Here is a 22,854-nt window from a genome sequence, read left to right on the forward strand (position 1 = left end):
TTCCCCGCCTCCGTGCGTGCGTCCCCCAGCGTGGCCTGGGCGCGGCCCCCGGGGCAGGCCGGGCTTCTCCGCCTCCGTGCGTGCGTCCCTCAGCGTGGCCTGGGCGCGGCCCCCGGGGCGGGCCGGGCTTCCCCGCCTCCGTGCGTGCGTCCCCCAGCGTGGCCTGGGCGTGGCCGGGGGGCAGGCCGGGCTTCCCCGCCTCCGTGCGTGCGTCCCCCAGCGTGGCCTGGGCGTGGCCGGGGGGGCGGGCCGGGCTTCCCCGCCTCCGTGCGTGCGTCCCCCAGCGTGGCCTGGGCGCGGCCGGGGGGGCGGGCCGGGCTTCCCCGCCTCCGTGCGTGCGTCCCCCAGCGTGGCCTGGGCGTGGCCGGGGGGGCAGGCCGGGCTTCCCCCGCCTCCGTGCGTGCGTCCCCCAGCGTGGCCTGGGCGCGGCCCCCGGGGCAGGCCGGGCTTCCCCGCCTCCGTGCGTGCGTCCCCCAGCGTGGCCTGGGCGTGGCCGGGGGGGCAGGCCGGGCTTCCCCGCCTCCGTGCGTGCGTCCCCCAGCGTGGCCTGGGCGCGGCCCCCGGGGCAGGCCGGGCTTCTCCGCCTCCGTGCGTGCGTCCCTCAGCGTGGCCTGGGCGCGGCCCCCGGGGCGGGCCGGGCTTCCCCGCCTCCGTGCGTGCGTCCCTCAGCGTGGCCTGGGCGCGGCCCCCGGGGCGGGCCGGGCTTCCCCGCCTCCGTGCGTGCGTCCCCCAGCGTGGCCTGGGCGTGGCCCCCGGGGCAGGCCGGGCTTCCCCGCCTCCGTGCGTGCGTCCCCCAGCGTGGCCTGGGCGCGGCCCCCGGGGCAGGCCGGGCTTCCCCGCCTCCGTGCGTGTGTCCCCCAGCGTGGCCTGGGCGCGGCCCCCGGGGCAGGCCGGGCTTCCCCGCCTCCGTGCGTGCGTCCCCCAGCGTGGCCTGGGCGTGGCCGGGGGGGCAGGCCGGGCTTCCCCGCCTCCGTGCGTGCGTCCCCCAGCGTGGCCTGGGCGTGGCCGGGGGGGCAGGCCGGGCTTCCCCGCCTCCGTGCGTGCGTCCCCCAGCGTGGCCTGGGCGTGGCCGGGGGGGCGGGCCGGGCTTCCCCGCCTCCGTGCGTGCGTCCCCCAGCGTGGCCTGGGCGTGGCCGGGGGGGCGGGCCGGGCTTCTCCGCCTCCGTGCGTGCGTCCCTCAGCGTGGCCTGGGCGCGGCCCCCGGGGCGGGCCGGGCTTCCCCGCCTCCGTGCGTGCGTCCCTCAGCGTGGCCTGGGCGTGGCCGGGGGGGCGGGCCGGGCTTCCCCGCCTCCGTGCGTGCGTCCCCCAGCGTGGCCTGGGCGCGGCCCCCGGGGCGGGCCGGGCTTCCCCGCCTCCGTGCGTGCGTCCCCCAGCGTGGCCTGGGCGCGGCCCCCGGGGCAGGCCGGGCTTCCCCGCCTCCGTGCGTGCGTCCCTCAGCGTGGCCTGGGCGCGGCCCCCGGGGCAGGCCGGGCTTCCCCGCCTCCGTGCGTGCGTCCCTCAGCGTGGCCTGGGCGCGGCGGCGCGGACGGCGGGGGCCCGGCTCCCGGCCGTGCGTGGGCATCCGCGGAACCCTGGCCGCCGCGTGCCGCTGGGGTTCACGGAAGCACGTGGCGGTGTCCCCCGGAACTCACGCGGCCCGTGCCCGGCTCAGGTGAGCGCAGCGACGTGCGGGCGCCACAGACACGCGGGCGAAGACCCCGGCACGGGGCGATTGCGTGTCACGGGACGATCGTGTGTCACGGGACGATCGCGTGTCACGGGACGATCGCGTGTCACGGGACGATCGCGCGTCACGGGACGATCGCGCGTCACGGGACGATCGCGCGGCACGGGACGATCGCGTGTCACGGGACGATCGCGTGTCACGGGACGATCGTGTGGCACGGGACGATCGCGTGTCACGGGACGATCGCGTGTCACGGGACGATCGCGTGTCACGGGACGATCGCGTGTCACGGGACGATCGCGCGTCACGGGACGATCGCGCGTCACGGGACGATCGCGTGTCACGGGACGATCGCGTGGCACGTGCTGGGCCTGTGCGCACATGGGTTTCGGGAGGCGGCGCGGCTGGTCGCGTGCCAGCTCCGGGCCGCCTCCTCCTGCCCGGGGTTTCTGCGCGTCCGCCCCGACCGTGCACGGCTCGTTCCGCGCGGAGCGGCCCCCGCGAGCCCCACGCCGCGCGAGACGGCGGGCCTGCCGGTCACCAGGCGTCAAGAAGCCAACAGGACCCTGCCGCGCGTGGCAGCGACACGCACAGGGCCGTGGGCGCAGACAGAGGCAGCGGCACTGCCCTGCGGGCGGCCGCGTCACCCGAGCAGCCAGACATGGCCGCCGATCCCAGACGGAGGGCGGCGGGCGTCCCACGGATCCCAGACGGAGGGCGGGCGTCCCACGGATCCCAGACGGAGGGCGGGCGTCCCACGGATCCCAGACGGAGGGCGGGCGTCCCACGGATCCCAGACGGAGGGCGGGCGTCCCACGGATCCCAGACGGAGGGCGGGCGTCCCACGGATCCCAGACGGAGGGCGTTGTCGTCACACAGATCCCAGACGGAGGGCGGGCGTCCCACGGATCCCAGACGGAGGGCGGGCGTCCCACGGATCCCAGACGGAGGGCGTTGTCGTCACACAGAGGCCATGCTTGTTCCGTGCGCAGCCGGCACCGACGTGGTGAGGGGGCTCCGAGGGTCAGGGAAGCGCCGAGACTCGAGCCACGTCCTCGCCAGCGTCCTCAGAGGGGTCCCCGGAGGTCCCGGCGGCAGGGGCGTGAGCACAATGAGCGAACGCGATGAACAGGATGCGCCTGGCACGGGGCTGTGTCCCGCGTGTGTGTGTGTGCACGAGCACAGGTGACATGCACGCCCGCCGTCCGTCTTCACCGGCCCAGGGGCTCAGGCTGGCGCCCGGGGGGGGGGGGTAGGGGGGTGGAGGGGGGGCGGCTGGGCTCCTCTGCGGAGGAAGCCCTCCACGCCGCGTGCACCCAGAGCTGAGCCAGCCCTTCCCGCTGTGACCCGCGGCGGTCGCACTCCAACCCCGCCAGCAACCGGGCAGCAGCGCGGCGTTCCGGGTGCAAAGCCGCCCAGACGCGTGAGGAAGGGCACCCCCAGAAGAAGGCCCGACACGAGCTCCGATTCCGCCTTTTATTTACAAAATGGACTGATAAAATACCCCCCATACTTACAGGCTCTGCCACACCACACACCACACGTTGATTTCAGCAGTGTAAATAGCACCATTCGGATTGTATGGAAAACCGAGACCGCGTCGCAGTCACTGTGTGGGTCACCATCACCATCCGGGGCCGGGCGGCCGGGCGTGGCCGGGCGTGGCCGGGCGGTGGGTCCGGCGCCCCGCGGGAGCCCGGGGCCCGCAGGAAAGGCCGCGGGTGGTGACCGCCGCCAGCGCCGCGAGGCGGGGAGCCGACACTAGGAGAACCTCCGCGCCACGAAGTTCAGCAGTCCCCCGTGCTTGAACAAGGTCACGTCCACGTCGCTTTCGAAGGCGGCCAGGACGCGGAACGCCTTCCCGGTGCTCGTCTTGACACGGAAAGAGCGCGCGCGTGAGGGGCGCCGTGCCCCAGGGCACACGCCGCCGCCGGCCCTCCCGTGCGCGGTGGGGATCCGCCCCGCCCCCCCTTTCCGAGCGTGACCTCGGCTCTGGCTGGCCGTCACCTGGGGTGACTTGAGAGGAGCCCGGCACGGCCGCGGCTGCTCCGCCAAGGAGACGGTGGCGCAGCCCCGGCCCCAGAGCCGGCGATGCCCACGCGCGTCCCCCTCGTCCCCCCGACGCCAGCGCGGGCCGGGAGCGGCCGGAGTCCCAGTGCCCCCCCCCGCCATGGCCGCAGCGTGCAGAGAATGGTGGCCAGAGGACGCGGCGCAACCAGGCTGGCAAAGGGCACACGCCTGCGGTCAGCACGCGGTGGCAGCGGGGCTGCCTCCGTTTCCCCGCCCGCCCACCCGCCCGGGGAGGGCCAGCTTCCGGTACCTTCATGCTCAAGGCCGTCCCGGGCGCCAGCCCCTCCGGAAAGGCGCAGGAGAAGGTCTCCCTGCCCGACAGCCCCAGGGAGACGGCGCTGTCCCCCGGGAGGAACTGGAGTGGCGCGATGCCCATGCCCACCAGGTGGTCCTTGTGGATCTTCTCGTAGCTCTCAGCCAGCACAGCTCGGACGCCCTGGAACGAACGCGCCGTCACTTCCTCCCGGCCCGAGGCTGCAGCCCGCGACCGTCTCTAACCCCTCCGGGCAAAGGTTAAAGGTCAGCAGAGGCAGGCTCCCCAAGGGACGCCTGCTGTGGCTGTGGGGGGGGTGGGGTGGGGGTGGGGAACTGCTTCGAGCCCTGGTGGCTCCGGAGCCCTCTGGACTGCAGTGCAGCAGTTTAAGATCCCCTCGCCCTCTCTCATCTGCGGAGGCCGGCTGGCTGTGGGGAAGGACGCCCCCCACCCCCTCCCCCCATGTCTTCCAGGGCCTCTCCCCCGGGGTCATCACTGCTCGGTGTGCCTGCAGGACCTGTGTTTCCAGTGGCAGAGAAAGTAGTAAACTGAGGCACATGCCCCTGGGAAAGTCCCTGGCCTGTGCAACCAACTCCTACTTAGAGCTGTGCATCCAGTTTGCACCTCATACACAAAGGGGGGGTGGGGGGGCGGCTGCCCCTCCCGTAGGGATCAACCACGAGTGTGCTCGAGCACTTGGCTCGCCTGCTCTTTTCTTAACAAGGGGCCTCTCTCCATTAAACTCCCTGCCTTGTCACTTCACTTGTGCGTGTGTCTGTATTGAATTCCGTGCTCGAGACTCGGGAATCGAGAATGTTTGCCTCCACGGCCACTGCGGGGAATGCTAATAAATTCTCAGCTTGACTGGAGTACTGATTCCAGCGATGTGAGTACTGACGTCATTCACCATCACCCAACAGAAACTCTTCACCATGAGGTCCAAATAATCACAAAAAAATCCAAGTAAGCAAAATAAACTTGGACAGGCTGTTCCTGACAAAGGAACACAAGCATTTCTTATATTTTTATTTACTTTTTTGCCAGTCCTGGGTCTTGAACTCAGGGCCTGAGCACTGTGCCTGGCTTCTTTCTGCTCAAGGCTAGCACTCTGCCACCTGAGCCACAGTGCCACTTCTGGCTTTTTCTGTATATGTGGTGCTGAGGAATCAAACCCAGGGCCTCATGGATACAAGGTGAGCTTACTCTACCACTCAGCCATATTCCCAGCCCACCATTTCTTTTAAGGTGAAGATCATCTTTCCCCACCTTCCCCCCCCCCCCAGTACTGGGCCTTGAACTCAGGACCTAAGCACTGTCCCTGGCTTCTTCTTTGCTCAAGGCTAGCACTCTGCCACTTGAGCCACAGAGCCACTTCTGGCCGTTTTCTATATACGTGGAGCTGGGGAATCGAACCCAGGGCTTCATGGATAGGAGGCGAGCTCTCTTGCCACTAGGCCATATCCCCAGCCCTCCCCGCCTTCTTCCGTAGCACCGAGGCGTTGTGCAGGGCAGTCTCGCTGTGCGGCGTCCCAGGTGGGCACAGAGGTGTATCCCTGCCCCCACCCCCCATTCTAAGAAGATGACCGTGAAGCCCCTACCAGCAAATACGGTCCTTTGGCGGCCCAGTCTCGTGAGTTCCCGGAGCCATACTTCTTTCCTGCTAAGATAATCAGGGGGATACCTTCTTTCTGGTACAGCTCCGCGCTTCAAACACATCCAGCTGTAGGTGGAACAGACACGCGGGTCCTCAGTGCAAGCGCGGGTCCCGGAGCCCCGCGGGCCCCCGCACCGAGCGCCGCCCTTACCGTGCGTCCGGATGGAAAATGGATCGTTTTGGGGGCCGGCTTTCCAATGAACTTGTTAAAAAGCTTGATGTTGGCAAAGGTGCCCCTGGTCATCACCGCGTCGTTGCCCCTGCGGGCTCCGTAGGAGTTGAACTCACGAGGGGTAAGGCTGCGAGAAAGGCAGGGGCAGAGGGAGCACGCGCTGCTCAGCAGGAAACTCAGGCACACGCGTCTCCCTTACAAGGCAAACTCGACGCTGGCTCTGCGAGCGAGCGAGCGGCCGTCGAGAGGCCCCGGGCTGCGCGGCGGGGCTCAGGCCTTCACCTCTGCTGGGAGAGCGCGGCGCAGAGCCAAACCCAGCCGAGCTCTCGAGAAGCTAGGAGCTCACACTAGCATCCCAGTACCATCCACGAGCACTCAGTGATCTCAAGCCTCTTAGGAAACCTTTACGTTCTCTTTCCATTTTTCCTTTTATCTAAAGAAATTGAACTAAGGGCTGGGGATAGGGCCTAGTGGTAACAGAGCCTGCCTCGTATACGTGAAGCCCTGGGATCGATTCCCCAGCACCACATAGATAGAAAAAGCCAAAGGTGGCGCTGTGGCTCAAGTGGCAGAGTGCTAGCCTTGAGCAAAAAGAAGCCAGGGACAGTGCTCAGGCCCTGAGTCCAAGGCCCAGGGCAGGCAAAAAAAAGAAATTGAATTAAAAAAAATAGCAAGCCAGATGCCGGAGGCTCATGCCTGTTAATACTAGCTATTTGGGAGGTTGAGATTTGGAGGATCATGGTTCAAAGCCAGCCAGGGCAGGCAGGGAAACTCCAAGAGACTCAGATCTCCAATTAACCAGAAAAAGCTGAACGCAGAACTGCTGCTTAAGTTGCAGACAGAGCACACCGTTGAGAAAAAAACTCGGCACAGCACCCAGACCCCAAGGGGTTCAAGCCGCAGGACTGGCACCAAGAAAAAGAAACAAAGCTCTGAAAGTAAAAAGTGTGCTTCTCAAATCAGCTGTTGATTTAGCGTCAGCTGGACTGAGGCTTTTCTGAGGAGACCACGTCTTCCTGTGCAGGCCGGGCGGCCTCCCCCTGACCAGCCTCCTCTCCGGCCTCTGCCCGGCGGGGGAGGGGAGGCGGTGGGACGCGGGGCGGGGCGGGGCGGGGCGGGGCGGGGCGGGGCGGGCGCCTACCCTCTGTTGGTCAGGTACTTGGCAGCAGCACTGCTCCGCGCGATGCTCCCCGCGGGCGATATGTGGTCGGTGGTGACGCAGTCCCCCAGGTACAGCAGGACGTGCGCGCCCTCCAGGGGCGGGACGGGGGCCGGCTCTTTGGTCTGGGAGGAGAGAGTTCACAGAGCTCTGAGCGCTTCCCCAGGGGCTCAGGCGGTGGCGGTCCTTACGACATCCAGCAACGAGAGTACTCACAAGCTTGTCAAAAAACGAGGGACAGCGGATGTAGGTTGACTTCACGTCCCATGGGAACAAAATGGAGTCGGGGACTTCTAGAGAATTCCACCGCTTGTTTCCCATCTGCAAATGTAGTTCCGGCAGATCAACCAAAGGAAAGGTCACCAAAAAGACTCAGAAAGACCCAGGGTGAGACTGAAATGCTGGGCAGCCCTGTCTACTTGGAAAGCGAAGCTAGTGCACTGTGTTCTACATGGCTGACATTCCCAGCTACTCAGGAGACTGCCATCTGCGGACCACAGTTCAAAGTCAGGCCAGGCAGGAAAACCCTTGAGGCTTGAACTCGGGGCCTGGGCGCTGTCCCTGCGCCTTTTGCTCAGGGCTGGTGCCCTGCCGCTTGGAGGCACAGCGCCACTTCCGGTTTTCTGGTGGTTCACCGACTTTCCAGCCTGAGACTGGTGTGGCAGTTCAGCTGAGCCCTTGGGAGGCTGGGACTGGCAAGTGCGAACCAGCCTAGATTACAAAACAAGACTACCTAAGGAAACGAGCGCACAAACAAAACCAACACTCCTGCAACCAGCTTTCCAGAGGACACAACTGACCCACGGAAACGATCCTCTTATTCTTTTCCACATGTCTTAACTATTTTTTTTAGTTGGTTGTGGGGCTTGAACTCGGGGCCTGGGCGCTGTCCCTGACAATCTCTGCTTGAGGCTGGCGCTCTAGCGGGTTGAGCCACAGCGCCACGTGCAGTTTTCTGGTGGTTTCAGCCCAGGCTGGCTTTGAATCATGCTCCTCAGATCTCAGCCTCCAGAGTAGCTAGGATGACAGGTGTGAGCCACTGGTGCCTGGCTGGTCTTTACCTTTTTTTTTTTTGCCAGTCCTGGGCCTTGGACTCAGGGCCTGAGCACTGTCCTTGGCTTCTTCCCGCTCAAGGCTAGCACTCTGCCACTTGAGCCACAGCGCCACTTCTGGCCGTTTTCTATGTACGTGGTGCTGGGGAATCGAACCCAGGGCTTCATGTATAGGAGGCGAGCACTCTACCACTAGGCCATATCCCCAGCCCTGGTCTTTACTTTTTAACATGATGTACCATTTACCCGTTTTCTTTCTAGCTCACTGTGTGAAGCTTGTGTTTCAGTGATGAACTAAACATGTACAAGAGCATCCGGTACACGGTAGGGCCTGAAGCATTTGCTAAATAGGTGCCTTTTCTGTCTTCGTATTTCCAGTTTTAAAATTAAAAACTAAAACCTCGAGCTGGTTTCAGCGTGTCCGGCCCATGCTCCTCGCTGCTCGGGAGCCGAGAGCTGAGCCTTGCACTCAGAGCCAGCCCAGGCAGCCAAATCCAGAGCCTTTTATTTCCAGTTAACCACTCAACCCAGTGGAGGTGGAGGGGGCAGAGCGCAGCCCTGAGTGCAAAGGCCGGGGCAGGGCCTGACGCCGAGCTCGAGCCCGTACCGGTGTACATGCTCACCCACACCGCCTCTGAAAAGCACCAATTTTTCTAGAAAGGCAAAGTACATAGGTAGGAAATGGGTGAGACCAAGATGTCACGGGGTGCTGCTGTTCCCTGTGAAAGGTGAGCCGTGGATGGGCGTCGGGTGAGGGCAGCTTCTCCGGAGCTCCGGTGAGGCGAGGGCGTGGCGTCGGCTGCGAGGCGCTCAGCCGCGCTCCCCGAAGTCAGCAGCTCCAGGCAGAGCGACAGTGCTGAGACCCATGTCTACACGCGGGCTCCTTTCAAAGTTTATTCTCTCCAGAAAGATTCATGATAAAAAAGAGCCATAAACCTCCTACGATGCTTTGAACTCTTAGGGAGACAGGCCAGGCTCTTACCTCTATCTTCTCCTTCAGTGCTTTAAACATGGACAAAATCACATGCTCTTCTTCTACCCGCTGAACCTCTTCCCGGCTAGGCCAAATGTCATGCAGGTAAACGTCCTTGCCGGTGGGGTCAGTCCCTGGAGGAAAGTGTCAGGTGAAGCTCAGCGTCAGAGCAGAAGGCTCCCCTTCCAATGCTCAGGCCGCTCCCAAGTCCCCGCAGGGCACCAAGGGAAGGCCCCGAAGCGCGGGCGGGCGCCAGCGGCCACCCGACTGGCATCTGCTCGCTCCGACTCCGTCATCACGACACGGGATGGACAGACACGGGAGGCGCACCTAACGGCTCGGTCTGGAAATCGATGTTCACCGTGCCGGCCAGGGCGTAGGCGACCACCAGGGGAGGGGAGGCGAGGTAATTGGCACGGACGCAATCACAAAGACGGCCTTCAAAATGTTTGTTTCCAGATAATACTCCACAGGTAACCAAATCACCCTGGAAAACAAAACACAAGCACAAAAAGCCACACACACAAATACACGTGACTCACAAGCTCCGCCCAAGCTGGGTAACCCCACGTGAGCCACCTCAATATTCTAGCTCTGAGAATAAGATAAGCAAAGCGTACCACTCAGTCGCAGGTACGGAAACTACAAATCCTACACATAGCTCACAATTCCTTCCATGAAAGGAATCATTCCAGAAACGCAGAAATGATGCGTGGTATCATGGAGACTCACGAGTTTACTCTTTCCAAGATGTGCAAGAACTAGAGAAACGTCAACCCATCAATATGTACTTCCTGTCACCTAAGGCAGCTCAGTTTACAATGTGTGCGTGACGCCAGGCGGCCACCCTTTACCTGTTTCACGGCATTCAAGACTGCTTCTGACAGGGGCGCCGTGTTCCCCACGCAGGTGGAGCATCCATAGCCAACGATTTCAAACCTGTGTTCAACAAGGGCAACACGGTGACGGAGCACACCGGTGAGATCGCTCCAAGACGGCCCAGGACACGCGGTGAATCTCTATCAGGCGTACACCGTCTCACCACACTCTGAGATTAGCACGCCGAAACACTCACAGGCTGTGCCTACATCACACAAGGGAACTCTTCAAATACAACACACGCCGGACACAACGTAACCTTCCCAAACACAGTCACGCCAGGTGCTGGTGGCTCACACCGGCAATCTCAGCCACTCCCTAGGAGGCTGAGAGCTCAGGGCCGTGGTCTGAAGCTGCTCTGAGCAGGAAAGTCTGTACGACTCCTAGCCCCAAAATAACAAGCAAAAAGTTGGAAGGGGCGCTGTGGCTCAAGCGGTAAAGCGCTAGCCTTGAGCAAAAAGAATCTCAGGGACAGTGCTCGGGCCCTGAGTTCAGGCCCCAGGACTGGAAAAAAAAAAGAAGTTCCAAAATACATCCTGGAAATATAACTAGCACGATCACTTAATTTTAGACTATGTTAACAAACGGAAGCCAGCTATACTTGTAATCCCAGCCGCTCAGGAAGCCGAGGTCTGAGGATCAGGTTCAAAGACAGCTGAATGGAAAACTCTGACTCTTACCTCCAATTAACCAGGAAAAGGCCAGAAGGGAGGTATGGCTCAGGTGGTGGGGTGACAATGGAAGGCTCTGAATTCAATCCCCACTACCAGCAGCATGCATGCACACACACACACACACACACACACAGGCACGCGCACACACACGCACACACACACACACAGCCTGTAAGGTGTTCTTCTTTCCTGAGCTGCGCGGGACGCACGCGTGGGGTGGGGGAGCCCTGGTCGGTGCCACTCTGACACGGAGGCCGTGGCGCCGTGTTTCCTTGTCTGCGTGTCTCCTCTAAGGGTCCTCGAGCGCTCACGCCTTATGGGTGGGGGGCCTCACAGGCGCCGTGGAGATGGCCACGCGCGCGTGCCCCGGCGTGCCGTCTCGTTCCCTCCTCTCGTGGCTCAGGAAAGGCCGTGGGACGCGGCCACGCGCGCGCTGCCACTTACCCGAGCTTGCTCAGGTAGGGGAGCACGCCGCTGGAGCCGAGGTAGTGCGTCACCATGCCGCTGCCCGGGGACACGCTCGTCCGGATGTACGGCCTCACGCGCAGCCCGGCCTCCACCGCCTTCTTAGCCAGAAGACCTGCGCCGCCAGCAAACAAGGGCTGAGGGCGGCGGCCGCCGTGTTCGGTGGGGAGCAGAGCGGCCTCCCGGCCCCCAGCGCGCCTTCCCCCTTCTGTCTACTCGACCGTGGGTTCGCGGCACTGACAACTGGAAACGCCCGTGGACGCTAGCATTACGTCAGGTGGAACACAAGGCCGTGGACACGCACTGGAGACCCCGCCGACTGAGGTAGGAAGCCCGACGGCGGGGGCTCGCGCCTGTCACCCTACCTACTCGGAGGCGGAGCTAGGAGGAGCATGGTTCAAAGCCAGCCCGGGCAGGAAGGTCCGTGAGACCCTCACGGATTCATTCATTCAATCGCTCATTCATTTAATTTTTCAGTCGTGGGGCTTGAACCCGGGGCCTGGGCGCTGTCCCGGAGCCTCCTTTTGCTCAAGGCTGGCGCTCCACCGCTTGCGCCTCAGCCCCGCTTCGGGTTTTTGAGTGGCTAATTGGCGAGGAGGGTCAGGCAGGCCAGGCTGGCGCGGCGCTGCGGTCCCCAGGCCTCGGTCCCTGGGGTCGTGGGGTTACAGGCAGGAGCTCTACCAGCAGCGCTCCGTGAGGCCCTCATCTCCCATTAACCACTGGAACACTGACACGGGGAGCTGTGGCTCAAAGAGGTGGCGCGCTTAGCCTCCGCTGAGAAGCTCAGGGTCAGTGCCCAGGCCGCGAGTTCAAGCCCCACCACACACGAAAGCCAAGCAAGGCCGGCGCGTGGCCTGGGCCCGGTACCTGCAGCCAGCATGACGGACGGGTTGCAGTTGTTGGTGCAGCTGATGACGGCCGCGATGGACCACCGCCCCGTGAGACAGCGCGTACTCGCTGCCCTCGTACTCGATGCGCACCACGTCCTTCTGTCGCTCCGCGCGATCTGGAAGCCCCGGAATCCAACCTGCCGGTGCACCGAAGGGGGCTACGTCGCGGGGGCTCGCGAGGGACGCAGCCACGGCCGAGGCACGCTCACACCGAATGCACACAGGGGAGCGGGGAGCGGCCCCCCTCCACGACGGGGAGCGGCCCCCCTCCACGACGGGGAACGGCCCCCCTCCATGACGGGGAACGACCCCCGCCACGACGGACCTGCTCAGCAGACAGCAGCAGCGGAGGAATAGCAAGGCCGCGACCTGTGCCGCAACTAAGAAAACACGGCAGCAAGACCCATGCCCAGACCCACACGGGCGACGGCCCGCGGACACACTGACGGCCCGCGGACACACTGACGGCACGCGGACACACTGACAGCACACGGACACACTGACGGCCGCGGACTCGCTGACGGCACGCGGACACACTGACGGCCCGCGGACTCGCTGACGGCACGCGGACACACTGACGGCCCGCGGACACACTGACGGCACGCGGACACACTGACGGCCCGCGGACACACTGACGGCACGCGGGACACACTGACGGCACACGACACACTGACGGCCCGCGGACTCGCTGACGGCACGCGGACACACTGACGGCACGCAGACACACTGACGGCACAAGGACTCACTGACGGCACAAGGACTCACTGACGGCCCGCGGACACACTGACGGCACAAGGACACACTGACAGCACACGGACACACTGACGGCCCGCGGACACACTGACGGCCCACAGACACACTGACGGCACGCAGACACACTGACGGCACAAGGACTCACTGACGGCCCGCGGACACACTGACGGCACGCGGACACACTGACAGCACACGGACACACTGACGGCCCGCGGACACACTGACGGCCCACAGACACACTGACGGCACGCAGACACACTGACGGCACAAGGACTCACTGACGGCCCGCGGACTCGCTGACGGCACGCGGACACACTGACGGCCCGCGGACACACTGACGGCACGCGGACACACTGACGGCACGCGGACACACTGACGGCCCGCGGACACACTGACGGCACGCGGACACACTGACGGCACGCAGACACACTGACGGCACGCGGACACACTGACGGCACGCGGACACACTGACGGCACGCAGACACACTGACGGCACAAGGACTCACTGACGGCCCGCGGACTCGCTGACGGCACGCGGACACACTGACGGCCCGCGGACACACTGACGGCACAAGGACACACTGACAGCACACGGACACACTGACGGCCCGCGGACACACTGACGGCCCACAGACACACTGACGGCACGCAGACACACTGACGGCACAAGGACTCACTGACGGCCCGCGGACTCGCTGACGGCACGCGGACACACTGACGGCCCGCGGACACACTGACGGCACGCGGACACACTGACGGCACGCGGACACACTGACGGCCCGCGGACACACTGACGGCACGCGGACACACTGACGGCACGCAGACACACTGACGGCACGCGGACACACTGACGGCACGCGGACTCGCTGACGGCACGCGGACACACTGACGGCCCGCGGACACACTGACGGCACGCGGACACACTGACGGCACGCGGACACACTGACGGCCCGCGGACACACTGACGGCCCACAGACACACTGACGGCACGCAGACACACTGACGGCACAAGGACTCACTGACGGCCCGCGGACACACTGACGGCACAAGGACACACTGACAGCACACGGACACACTGACGGCCCGCGGACACACTGACGGCCCACAGACACACTGACGGCACGCAGACACACTGACGGCACAAGGACTCACTGACGGCCCGCGGCCTCGCTGGGCGACGGCACGCAGACTCACCTTCTCGCTGAGGCAGGCCTGGAAATCACTTTTCATGTCCGCCACCGCCACTCTGTCCTGAGGCCGTCGGGGGCCACTGACGGCGGGAACGATGGAGCTGAGGTTCATCTGCGTCACCTACAGAGCCGGGCGGGGGGCGGGGGAGGAGGGCGAGACCGTCAGTGCACGCGCCCCGCACTTCTTCCTAAAGCACAGCGCACATTCCCACTCCACGCGGCGCGGGACACACCGAGCCCACTCGAGCTTCCAGACACCGGGACGCTCACTACCACACACGGACATCAGCGCACAACCAAGGGGCCCCCGAACGGGAAGGCCCGGGTGAGATGTGGGGTCCACTCGCTGCTGTGTGCACGCACGGAGGGCTCCGCACACTCGCTGCCCTGTGCACGCACGGAGGGCTCCGCACACTCGCTGCCAGGTGCACACGGAGGGCTCCGCACACTCGCCGCCCTGTGCACACGGAGGGCTCCGCACACTCGCTGCCCTGTGCACACGGAGGGCTCCGCACACTCGCTGCCGGGTGCACACGGAGGGCTCCGCACACTCGCTGCCGGGTGCACACGGAGGGCTCCGCACACTCGCTGCCGGGTGCACACGGAGGGCTCCGCACACTCGCTGCCCTGTGCACACGGGGGGCTCCGCACACTCGCTGCCCTGTGCACACGGAGGGCTCCGCACACTCGCTGCCCTGTGCACACGGAGGGCTCCGCACACTCGCTGCCCTGTGCACACGGAGGGCTCCGCACACTCGCTGCCGGGTGCACACGGAGGGCTCCGCACACTCACTGCCGGGTGCACACGGAGGGCTCCGCACACTCGCTGCCGGGTGCACACGGAGGGCTCCGCACACTCGCTGCCGGGTGCACACGGAGGGCTCCGCACACTCGCTGCCCTGTGCACACACGGAGGGCTCCGCACACTCGCTGCCGGGTGCACACGGAGGGCTCCGCACACTCGCTGCCCTGTGCACACACGGAGGGCTCCGCACACTCGCTGCCGGGTGCACACGGAGGGCTCCGCACACTCGCTGCCCTGTGCACACGGAGGGCTCCGCACACTCGCTGCTGTGCACACGCACGGAGGGCTCCGCACACTCGCTGCCGGGTGCACACGGAGGGCTCCGCACACTCGCTGCCCTGTGCACGCACAGAGGGCTCCGCACACTCGCTGCCGGGTGCACACGGAGGGCTCCGCACACTCGCTGCCCTGTGCACACGGAGGGCTCCGCACACTCGCTGCCCTGTGCACACGGAGGGCTCCGCACACTCGCTGCCCTGTGCACACGGAGGGCTCCGCACACTCGCTGCTGTGTGTGTGCACACGGAGGGCTCCGCACACTCGCTGCCCTGTGCACACGGAGGGCTCCGCACACTCGCTGCCCTGTGCACACGGAGGGCTCCGCACACTCGCTGCCCTGTGCACACGGAGGGCTCCGCACACTCGCTGCCCTGTGCACACGGAGGGCTCCGCACACTCGCTGCCCTGTGCACACGGAGGGCTCCGCACACTCGCTGCCGGGTGCACACGGAGGGCTCCGCACACTCGCTGCCCTGTGCACACGGAGGGCTCCGCACACTCGCTGCCCTGTGTACACGGAGGGCTCCGCACACTCGCTGCCCTGTGCACACGGAGGGCTCCGCACACTCGCTGCCCTGTGCACACGGAGGGCTCCGCACACTCGCTGCCCTGTGCACACGGAGGGCTCCGCACACTCGCTGCCCTGTGCACACGGAGGGCTCCGCACACTCGCTGCCCTGTGCACACGGAGGGCTCCGCACACTCGCTGCCGGGTGCACACGGAGGGCTCCGCACACTCGCTGCCCTGTGCACACGGAGGGCTCCGCACACTCGCTGCCCTGTGCACACGGACGGCTCCGCACACTCGCTGCCCTGTGCACACGGAGGGCTCCGCACACTCGCTGCCCTGTGCACACACAAAGGGCTCCGCACACTCGCTGCCGGGTGCACACGGAGGGCTCCGCACACTCGCTGCCCTGTGCACACGGAGGGCTCCGCACACTCGCTGCCCTGTGCACACGGAGGGCTCCGCACACTCGCTGCCCTGTGCACACGGAGGGCTCCGCACACTCGCTGCCGGGTGCACACGGAGGGCTCCGCACACTCGCTGCCGGGTGCACACGGAGGGCTCCGCACACTCGCTGCCGGGTGCACACGGAGGGCTCCGCACACTCGCTGCCGGGTGCACACGGAGGGCTCCGCACACTCGCTGCCCTGTGCACACGGAGGGCTCCGCACACTCGCTGCCCTGTGCACACGGAGGGCTCCGCACACTCACTGCTGTGTGTGTGCACACGGAGGGCTCCGCACACTCGCTGCCCTGTGCACACGGAGGGCTCCGCACACTCGCTGCCCTGTGCACACGGAGGGCTCCGCACACTCGCTGCCGGGTGCACACGGAGGGCTCCGCACACTCGCTGCCCTGTGCACACGGAGGGCTCCGCACACTCGCTGCTGTGTGTGTGCACGCACGGAGGGCTCCGCACACTCGCTGCCCTGTGCACACGGAGGGCTCCGCACACTCGCTGCCCTGTGCACACGGAGGGCTCCGCACACTCGCTGCCCTGTGCACACGGAGGGCTCCGCACACTCGCTGCCCTGTGCACACGGAGGGCTCCGCACACTCGCTGCTGTGTGTGTGCACACGGAGGGCTCCGCACACTCGCTGCCGGGTGCACACGGAGGGCTCTGCACACTCGCTGCCCTGTGCACGCACGGAGGGCTCCGCACACTCGCTGCTGTGTGTGTGCACACGGAGGGCTCCGCACACTCGCTGCCCTGTGCACACGGAGGGCTCTGCACACTCGCTGCCCTGTGCACGCACGGAGGGCTCCGCACACTCGCTGCTGTGTGTGTGCACACGGAGGGCTCCGCACACTCGCTGCCCTGTGCACACGGAGGGCTCCGCACACTCGCTGCCCTGTGCACACGGAGGGCTCCGCACACTCGCTGCCCTGTGCACACGGAGGGCTCCGCACACTCGCTGCCCTGTGCACACGGAGGGCTCCGCACACTCGCTGCCCTGTGCACACGGAGGGCTCCGCACACTCGCTGCCCTGTGCACACGGAGGGCTCCGCACACTCGCTGCCCTGTGCACACACGGAGGGCTCCGCACACTCGCTGCCCTGTGCACACGGAGGGCTCCGCACACTCGCTGCCCTGTGCACACGGAGGGCTCCGCTCACTCGCTGCCCTGTGCACACGGAGGGCTCCGCACACTCGCTGCCCTGTGCACACGGAGGGCTCCGCACACTCGCTGCCGGGTGCACACGGAGGGCTCCGCACACTCGCTGCCCTGTGCACACACGGAGGGCTCCGCACACTCGCTGCCCTGTGCACACACGGAGGGCTCCGCACACTCGCTGCCCTGTGCACACGGAGGGCTCCGCACACTCGCTGCCGGGTGCACGCACGGAGGGCTCCACGGCCGCCTCCTTTGTGCGCGGCCCCGGCCCCTCACTGGCTGGAGCTGGCGACCCTGGCTCCGCCCAGCCCGCACCCCATGGCCCACCGTGCCGCCACGCCCGCCGTGCCGCGGGAGCACGCGCGCTTCCTGACGGGCCGGGTGGGCGCTCCCGCGGGAGGGTGCGCTTCCTGACGGGCGGGGTGGGCGCTCCCGCGGGAGCACGCGCGCTTCCTGACGGGCCGGGTGGGTGCTCCCGCGGGAGGGTGCGCTTCCTGACGGGCGGGGTGGGCGCTCCCGCGGGAGCACGCGCGCTTCCTGACGGGCGGGGTGGGTGCTCCTCGGGTGGTAGTGAGGTTTCCGGCATTCGTTACAGACAGGATTCTGCTCTGCGGGCCGGGCGGGTTTAAACTCACCACCTCGCCTCAGGCGCCCAGGCGCGGGGACTACAGGGGTGCGCCATTATGCATGGCAAGGTTTTTTTGTTAATGGGCACGTTCCTTCCATTTCCATTTTACTTCAACTTACTTTTTCCTATTTTTTTTACATTACATTAAAGATGTGGACACGTGGGCCATGGCAGCTTGCGTCAGCAATTCTAGCTACCTAGGAGCTGGGGTACAGAGAATTATAATCCCAGGCCAGCCCACACAAAACGTTTTCAAGACTCCCTCTCGACAGACACAGCGGGGCACGGTGATGGGCGCCGGCCATCCCTGCAGTCCAGGTGGGAATCTCAAGAGAAACGTCCAGAGCCTATCTCAAACATAACGCAGGCAGGGCTGGGAATGTGGCCTAGGCAAGAGCGCTCGCCTCATATACAGGAAGCCCTGGGTTCCATTCCTCAGCACCACACACACAGAAAAAGCCAGAAGTGGCGCCGTGGCTCAGGTGGCAGAGTGCTAGCCTTAAGCAAGAAGAAGCCAGGGACAGCGCTCAGGCCAGAAGCTAGGAGCTGGGACGTAAAACCAAATCAAAGTTCCTGTCCTCATGAAGCTTGTGTTCTAGCTGGGGGAAGATGGCTAAGTAGGTAAAAAAAATGAATACATTAACTAGGGACATGACCGGAGGAAGAAAACACCGGGTGAAGAAATGAATCAAAACAACGGGGTACAAACAACAGCTCTCAAGTGCTTCCAACGCACCGGGCTGCACAATGGCCCTCCGTGGCCCGGCCAGGCGGGCTGGTGGACCTACCTGCGAGTACTCAGGCTCTGAAGAACTCTGCTCGTTCCTAAACAACTTCACAGCTTGCAGGTACTTTTCAACAGACTCAAGTTTGGTTTTGTCAAAACCTAAAAAAGAAGACACAATAATGAAGCACCTCTAATAACTCATGAATTTCTCTCTCTAGCTGGGAGAGAGTGCTGCATTCTACAAGGCCTGTTCTTCCCAGGGGTCCATACGACCCACCCATCCATTCTGCTAGGTGATGAATTAATTCACTTGTAAAACTGTGCCCCCAAACTGCAAGCACAGAATGCAGCTCCTAAGATGTATCTCTGACTAGAAATGAACAGCTCGACAAGAGCTCTTCACACAAAGAGGAACAAAAACATGGACTTTGATTTCATTTTATTTTTCATTTATTTATTTATTTATTTGGCCAGTCCTGGGGCTTGGACTCAGGGCCTGAGCACTGTCCCTGGCCTCTTTTCCTCAAGGCTAGCACTCTGCCACTTGAGCCCCAGCACCACTTCTGGCCATTTTCTGTATATGTGGTGCTGGGGAATCGAACCCAGGGCTTCAAAAAACATGGACTTTTAAAATGGTGCATGAAATATCCACAGTCAGCAGGACAGCGGTCCAAGTTCCCAGTACACCAGGCTACAAGAACACCGAGAACGGAACCCTTGTTTGCTGTTTTCCCAAGGCGGCGTGCTTCTTATTCCTGGAAGAGACTGAGGTCCACACTTTTGCCTGGTGGCTCCCCGCCTCCCGGTTACAGCAGGGGACACTGAGAATGCCCAAGGTCACTGGCCGGCACCAGTGGCTCGTGTCAGGAATCCTCGCTGTAAGGATCTCCGTCTGAAGCCAGCCAGGGCAGGAAAAGTCCCTGATGAAACACCAAAATGCTTGGTTCAAGTGGCAGAGTGCCAGCTTGAGCAAAAAAAACATCTCGGGGCCGGCACCTGGGCTCAGAGTTCAAGGCCCAGTATTGGCAAAGGCTGCGCACGTGGGTGTGTGCTTGTGCACACAGAGAGGAGGCAAGGGAGTTCACAACTGAGTACAGAATGGGCTCCGGCTGACTTCTACCCGGGCGGAGGGGTGTGGGGGGGGGGTCCCTTCACTGTGGGGGCAGGGGGACAGGCCAGGTGAGGATCCGTGGGTCACGGGGCCGAGTGTGAACTCTGCAGGCCCCTGACACCACGGGTTCAGAAGAGAGTTGCAGTGTGAACACGAGGTCATGGGCGCGCTGTGATTTACACTAGAAACAAAGCGTGTTTGTTCCGACGGTGGCACATTGGCTTACCTGTGTGTTCTAAGTGTTTCAATGTCACATTGTCAACAGGAAAAAAGCTGAGGACAGCACCGTACTCCGGACACATGTTTGCTATGGTAGTTCGATCGACAACAGATAACTGGGAAACTCCACTTCCGAAAAACTCCACGAACTTTCCAGCCACTCCTACTTGCCTCAGGTGCTTTGGGGACAGGCAGAAACAGTGAGCACAGCAGGAGGAACACAGATCTTCTAGAAGCTGTTAAGATCTAATTTTTAACTAATACTGGTGACAAGAGCTTTCAATCTTCACAGCATTTTATGAGTTGTTGTCTAATGTCATTCATTGTTAATAAGGGCAGAAAAGGTCTTGGAAGTTCCAGGAGATGCATGTGTCCACGATGGAGTCGGGGTACCCGGGCTCACCACGTGATTCTGCCCAGTTGGGAACTTTTCCCTTTCTTAGCAGCCCCCCACACAAAACCACTGGTGGCCTCTTAGATTTAATTTAGTGAGATAATATTACTACTGATGACACTGCAGTTATGTTAAAATGATACAACCATACGTTCTTCAAGTTGCAACTACCAGACAAAATATTTATGACATCATTATTGGTAAATTCCATTTTGGTAAGACTTAACATGATTTTAAACTTAATTTTTTGTTTCTTTAGTTGATCATGGGGCTTGAACTCGGGGCCTGGGCGCTGCCCTGAGCTCTTCTGCTCAAGGCTAGTGCTCTACCACTTTGAGCCACAGCATCATTCCTGATTTCCAGGTGGTTAATTGGAGATATTAAGAGTCTCACAGGGCGGGGAATATGGCCTAGTGGTAGAGCGCTTGCCTCGTATACACAAAGCCCTGGGTTTGATTCCTCAGCACCACATATATAGAAAACGCCAGAAGTGGCACTGTGGCTCAAGTGGTAGAGTGTTAGCCTTGAGCAAAAAGGAGCCAGGGACAGTGCTCAGGCCCTGAGTTCAAGGCCCAGGACTGGCAAAAAAAGAAAAAGTCTCACGGACTTCCCTGCCCAATCTGGCTTCTAACCATAGTCCTTAGAGCTCAGCCTCCTGAGTAGCTAGGATGACAGGCATGCATGGGCCGCCAGCACCCGGCTGAAACTTAATTCTGTCCAAAATCATTTTAGTACCAAGTAATAATCATCTTTTCTAAATTAGGAAAGAGGTCTCCACCGAGCATGGGGAGGGTGCCAGGAGAAAACAGAGAAGCAACCTTCAACCAGTGAATAAAGTTCAATCCCGACACGTACCAAAACTTGTTTCCAAAGATGCAGAAACTCAACCCTTACGAGATTCTCTATTTGTAGTTCTATGTTTATACTTTGAAGAGTAAGAGAAACCCAGATTACATATGCTAAGCCAAATGCTTCTTCATCAGATCATTAAGATAATGAGACCTCAAAAAGATAAGGAAGTCTATGCAAGGAAACACTAACAATAGATTAAAGTTTAATTGGGTAATTATCAGACAAAAGCATTGCTAGCGGGGTCTACAGCCGGCGCTCCTCTCTAGGGTGAGCGAGCACGCCCCTTCCTTTAGAGCAGTCCCGCGGGCCGCCTCCAGCCGACCTGCTGGTCTCCGCACCGCTTCCCACCCATCGCTGCCCCTGACGTGTCGCCTACGTTTCCTAACGGGGAGCAGGATCAGTACTAACCGCTGAGAGCGAGGCATGACCACTCTCTTGCCTGGTGGGATGGGTGGGATACTTCCCACATGCAATGGTTCTGAAAAACGGGATCGACAAGCCCCTCAAGCGCACAAAATACAGGCCTGTGGCTGATTTGAGAAGCTCAGAGCGAAGGACCCCGACGCAGTAGTGCAAAGATGAGTTCAAGCAATAGAAAAAGTCTATACGGTCCCTTTTTTTTGGGGGGGGGGGTGGGGCGCAGTCCTTTTTTTGGCCAGTTCAGGGACCTGAACTCAGGGCCTGGGCACTGTCCCAGGCTTTTTTTTGCTCAAGGCTAGCACTCTGCCACTTGGGTCACATTCCCAGCCCTGTCTACAGTCCCTGTTTTTGAAAGCAGTACTTCTCAACAGTGTACTGGATTTGAAAGGGCAAATGATTCCATTAAATATTAAAGGAGCTGCAAAGACACTTTTGCAAAATGGGGGATTTTTAAATGCTCACGTGGTGTCCAACTACCTACTGAGAAAACACCACCAAGTGGCGCAGCGGAGCCCGCCCGGCTGCTGTCCGCGCGGCTGCTGGGGTTCGCCCAGGCCCTTCAGTTTCTCGGGATTCGGGGCTGGCGGCGGCCGCCTCGGCCCCGGGCCCCCGCGTTGAGTCAACACCGCCTCCCCCCTGCGCACTCACCTTGGTGATGCCGAGGACGACATCGATGGACGTCACGAAGGGGTTGCAGGAGCCGGTGAGCTCACACCCAACCACCTCCGGTAGAGTCAGAGACACGGGCAGGCCCAGCATGACGGCTTCTGTCTCAATGCCGCCCACTCCTGGAGACAGACGAGACCGGGGTGTGGGCCCGGGGCGCGGGGGACGCGGCCCGGCGCCTCACCAGAGCCAGCCCTGCCAGCGCTGGGGACCCGAAGCCACACCTCCCCAACGCCACCCGAGTCAAAGACGATGCTTAGGGTTGGGAACGGGGCTCAGCGGTGGAGCGCTCGCCTAACAGCCATGCAGCCCTGGGTTCGAGTCCCCAGCACCACATACACAGAAACGGCCAGAAGGGGCGCTGTGGCTCAGGTGGCAGAGTGCTAGCCTTGAGCAAAGAGAAGCCAGGGACAGTGCTCAGGCCCTGAGTCCAAGGCCCAGGACTGGCCAAAAAACACAACAGGAAAAAGAAGGGATGCTTTTACCTTTATTAAATTTTCTAAACCCCTATGTCTATGCGAGGCATTTTTGTACTCTGCTCAGAACACAGCTATGGCCTGGCTCTGGCGGCTCACACCGGTCATCCTAGCTGCTCGGGACGCTGAGATCTGAGGATCGTGACGCCAAGTCACCCTGGCAGGAGAGTTCATGAGAATCTCGCCTCCAACTAACCACCATTCCTTTCCCTCAAAACAACAACAAAACAACTAGAAATGGAACTGTCCGCTAATAGTCGTGTGCCAAACCTCAGCAAAAAAAGCTTAGAGACAGTGCCTA

General features: G+C 62.6%; 1 protein-coding gene across 1 annotated transcript in view; it reads right to left on the reverse strand.

Moving 5' to 3' along the window:
* Positions 1–3,368: 3,368 nt before the first annotated feature.
* LOC125338569 (iron-responsive element-binding protein 2-like) overlaps positions 3,369–22,854 on the reverse strand; it is a 43,011-nt gene continuing 23,525 nt past the window's right edge. The window contains 18 exon segments of the mRNA XM_048329440.1: positions 3,369–3,538; positions 3,987–4,172; positions 5,588–5,694; positions 5,697–5,709; positions 5,795–5,942; positions 6,957–7,099; positions 7,191–7,295; positions 9,009–9,133; positions 9,330–9,486; positions 9,854–9,938; positions 10,997–11,132; positions 11,885–11,942; positions 11,944–12,017; positions 12,020–12,044; positions 13,855–13,971; positions 18,477–18,574; positions 19,753–19,924; positions 22,060–22,199. Of these exon segments, the coding sequence (XP_048185397.1) occupies positions 3,428–3,538; positions 3,987–4,172; positions 5,588–5,694; positions 5,697–5,709; positions 5,795–5,942; positions 6,957–7,099; positions 7,191–7,295; positions 9,009–9,133; positions 9,330–9,486; positions 9,854–9,938; positions 10,997–11,132; positions 11,885–11,942; positions 11,944–12,017; positions 12,020–12,044; positions 13,855–13,971; positions 18,477–18,574; positions 19,753–19,924; positions 22,060–22,199 (2,000 nt within the window). The 3' untranslated portion in view covers positions 3,369–3,427.

Source organism: Perognathus longimembris, chromosome 20 (genome assembly GCF_023159225.1).
Source record: "Perognathus longimembris pacificus isolate PPM17 chromosome 20, ASM2315922v1, whole genome shotgun sequence".
In the NCBI taxonomy this organism is placed as follows: Eukaryota; Metazoa; Chordata; class Mammalia; order Rodentia; family Heteromyidae; genus Perognathus; species Perognathus longimembris.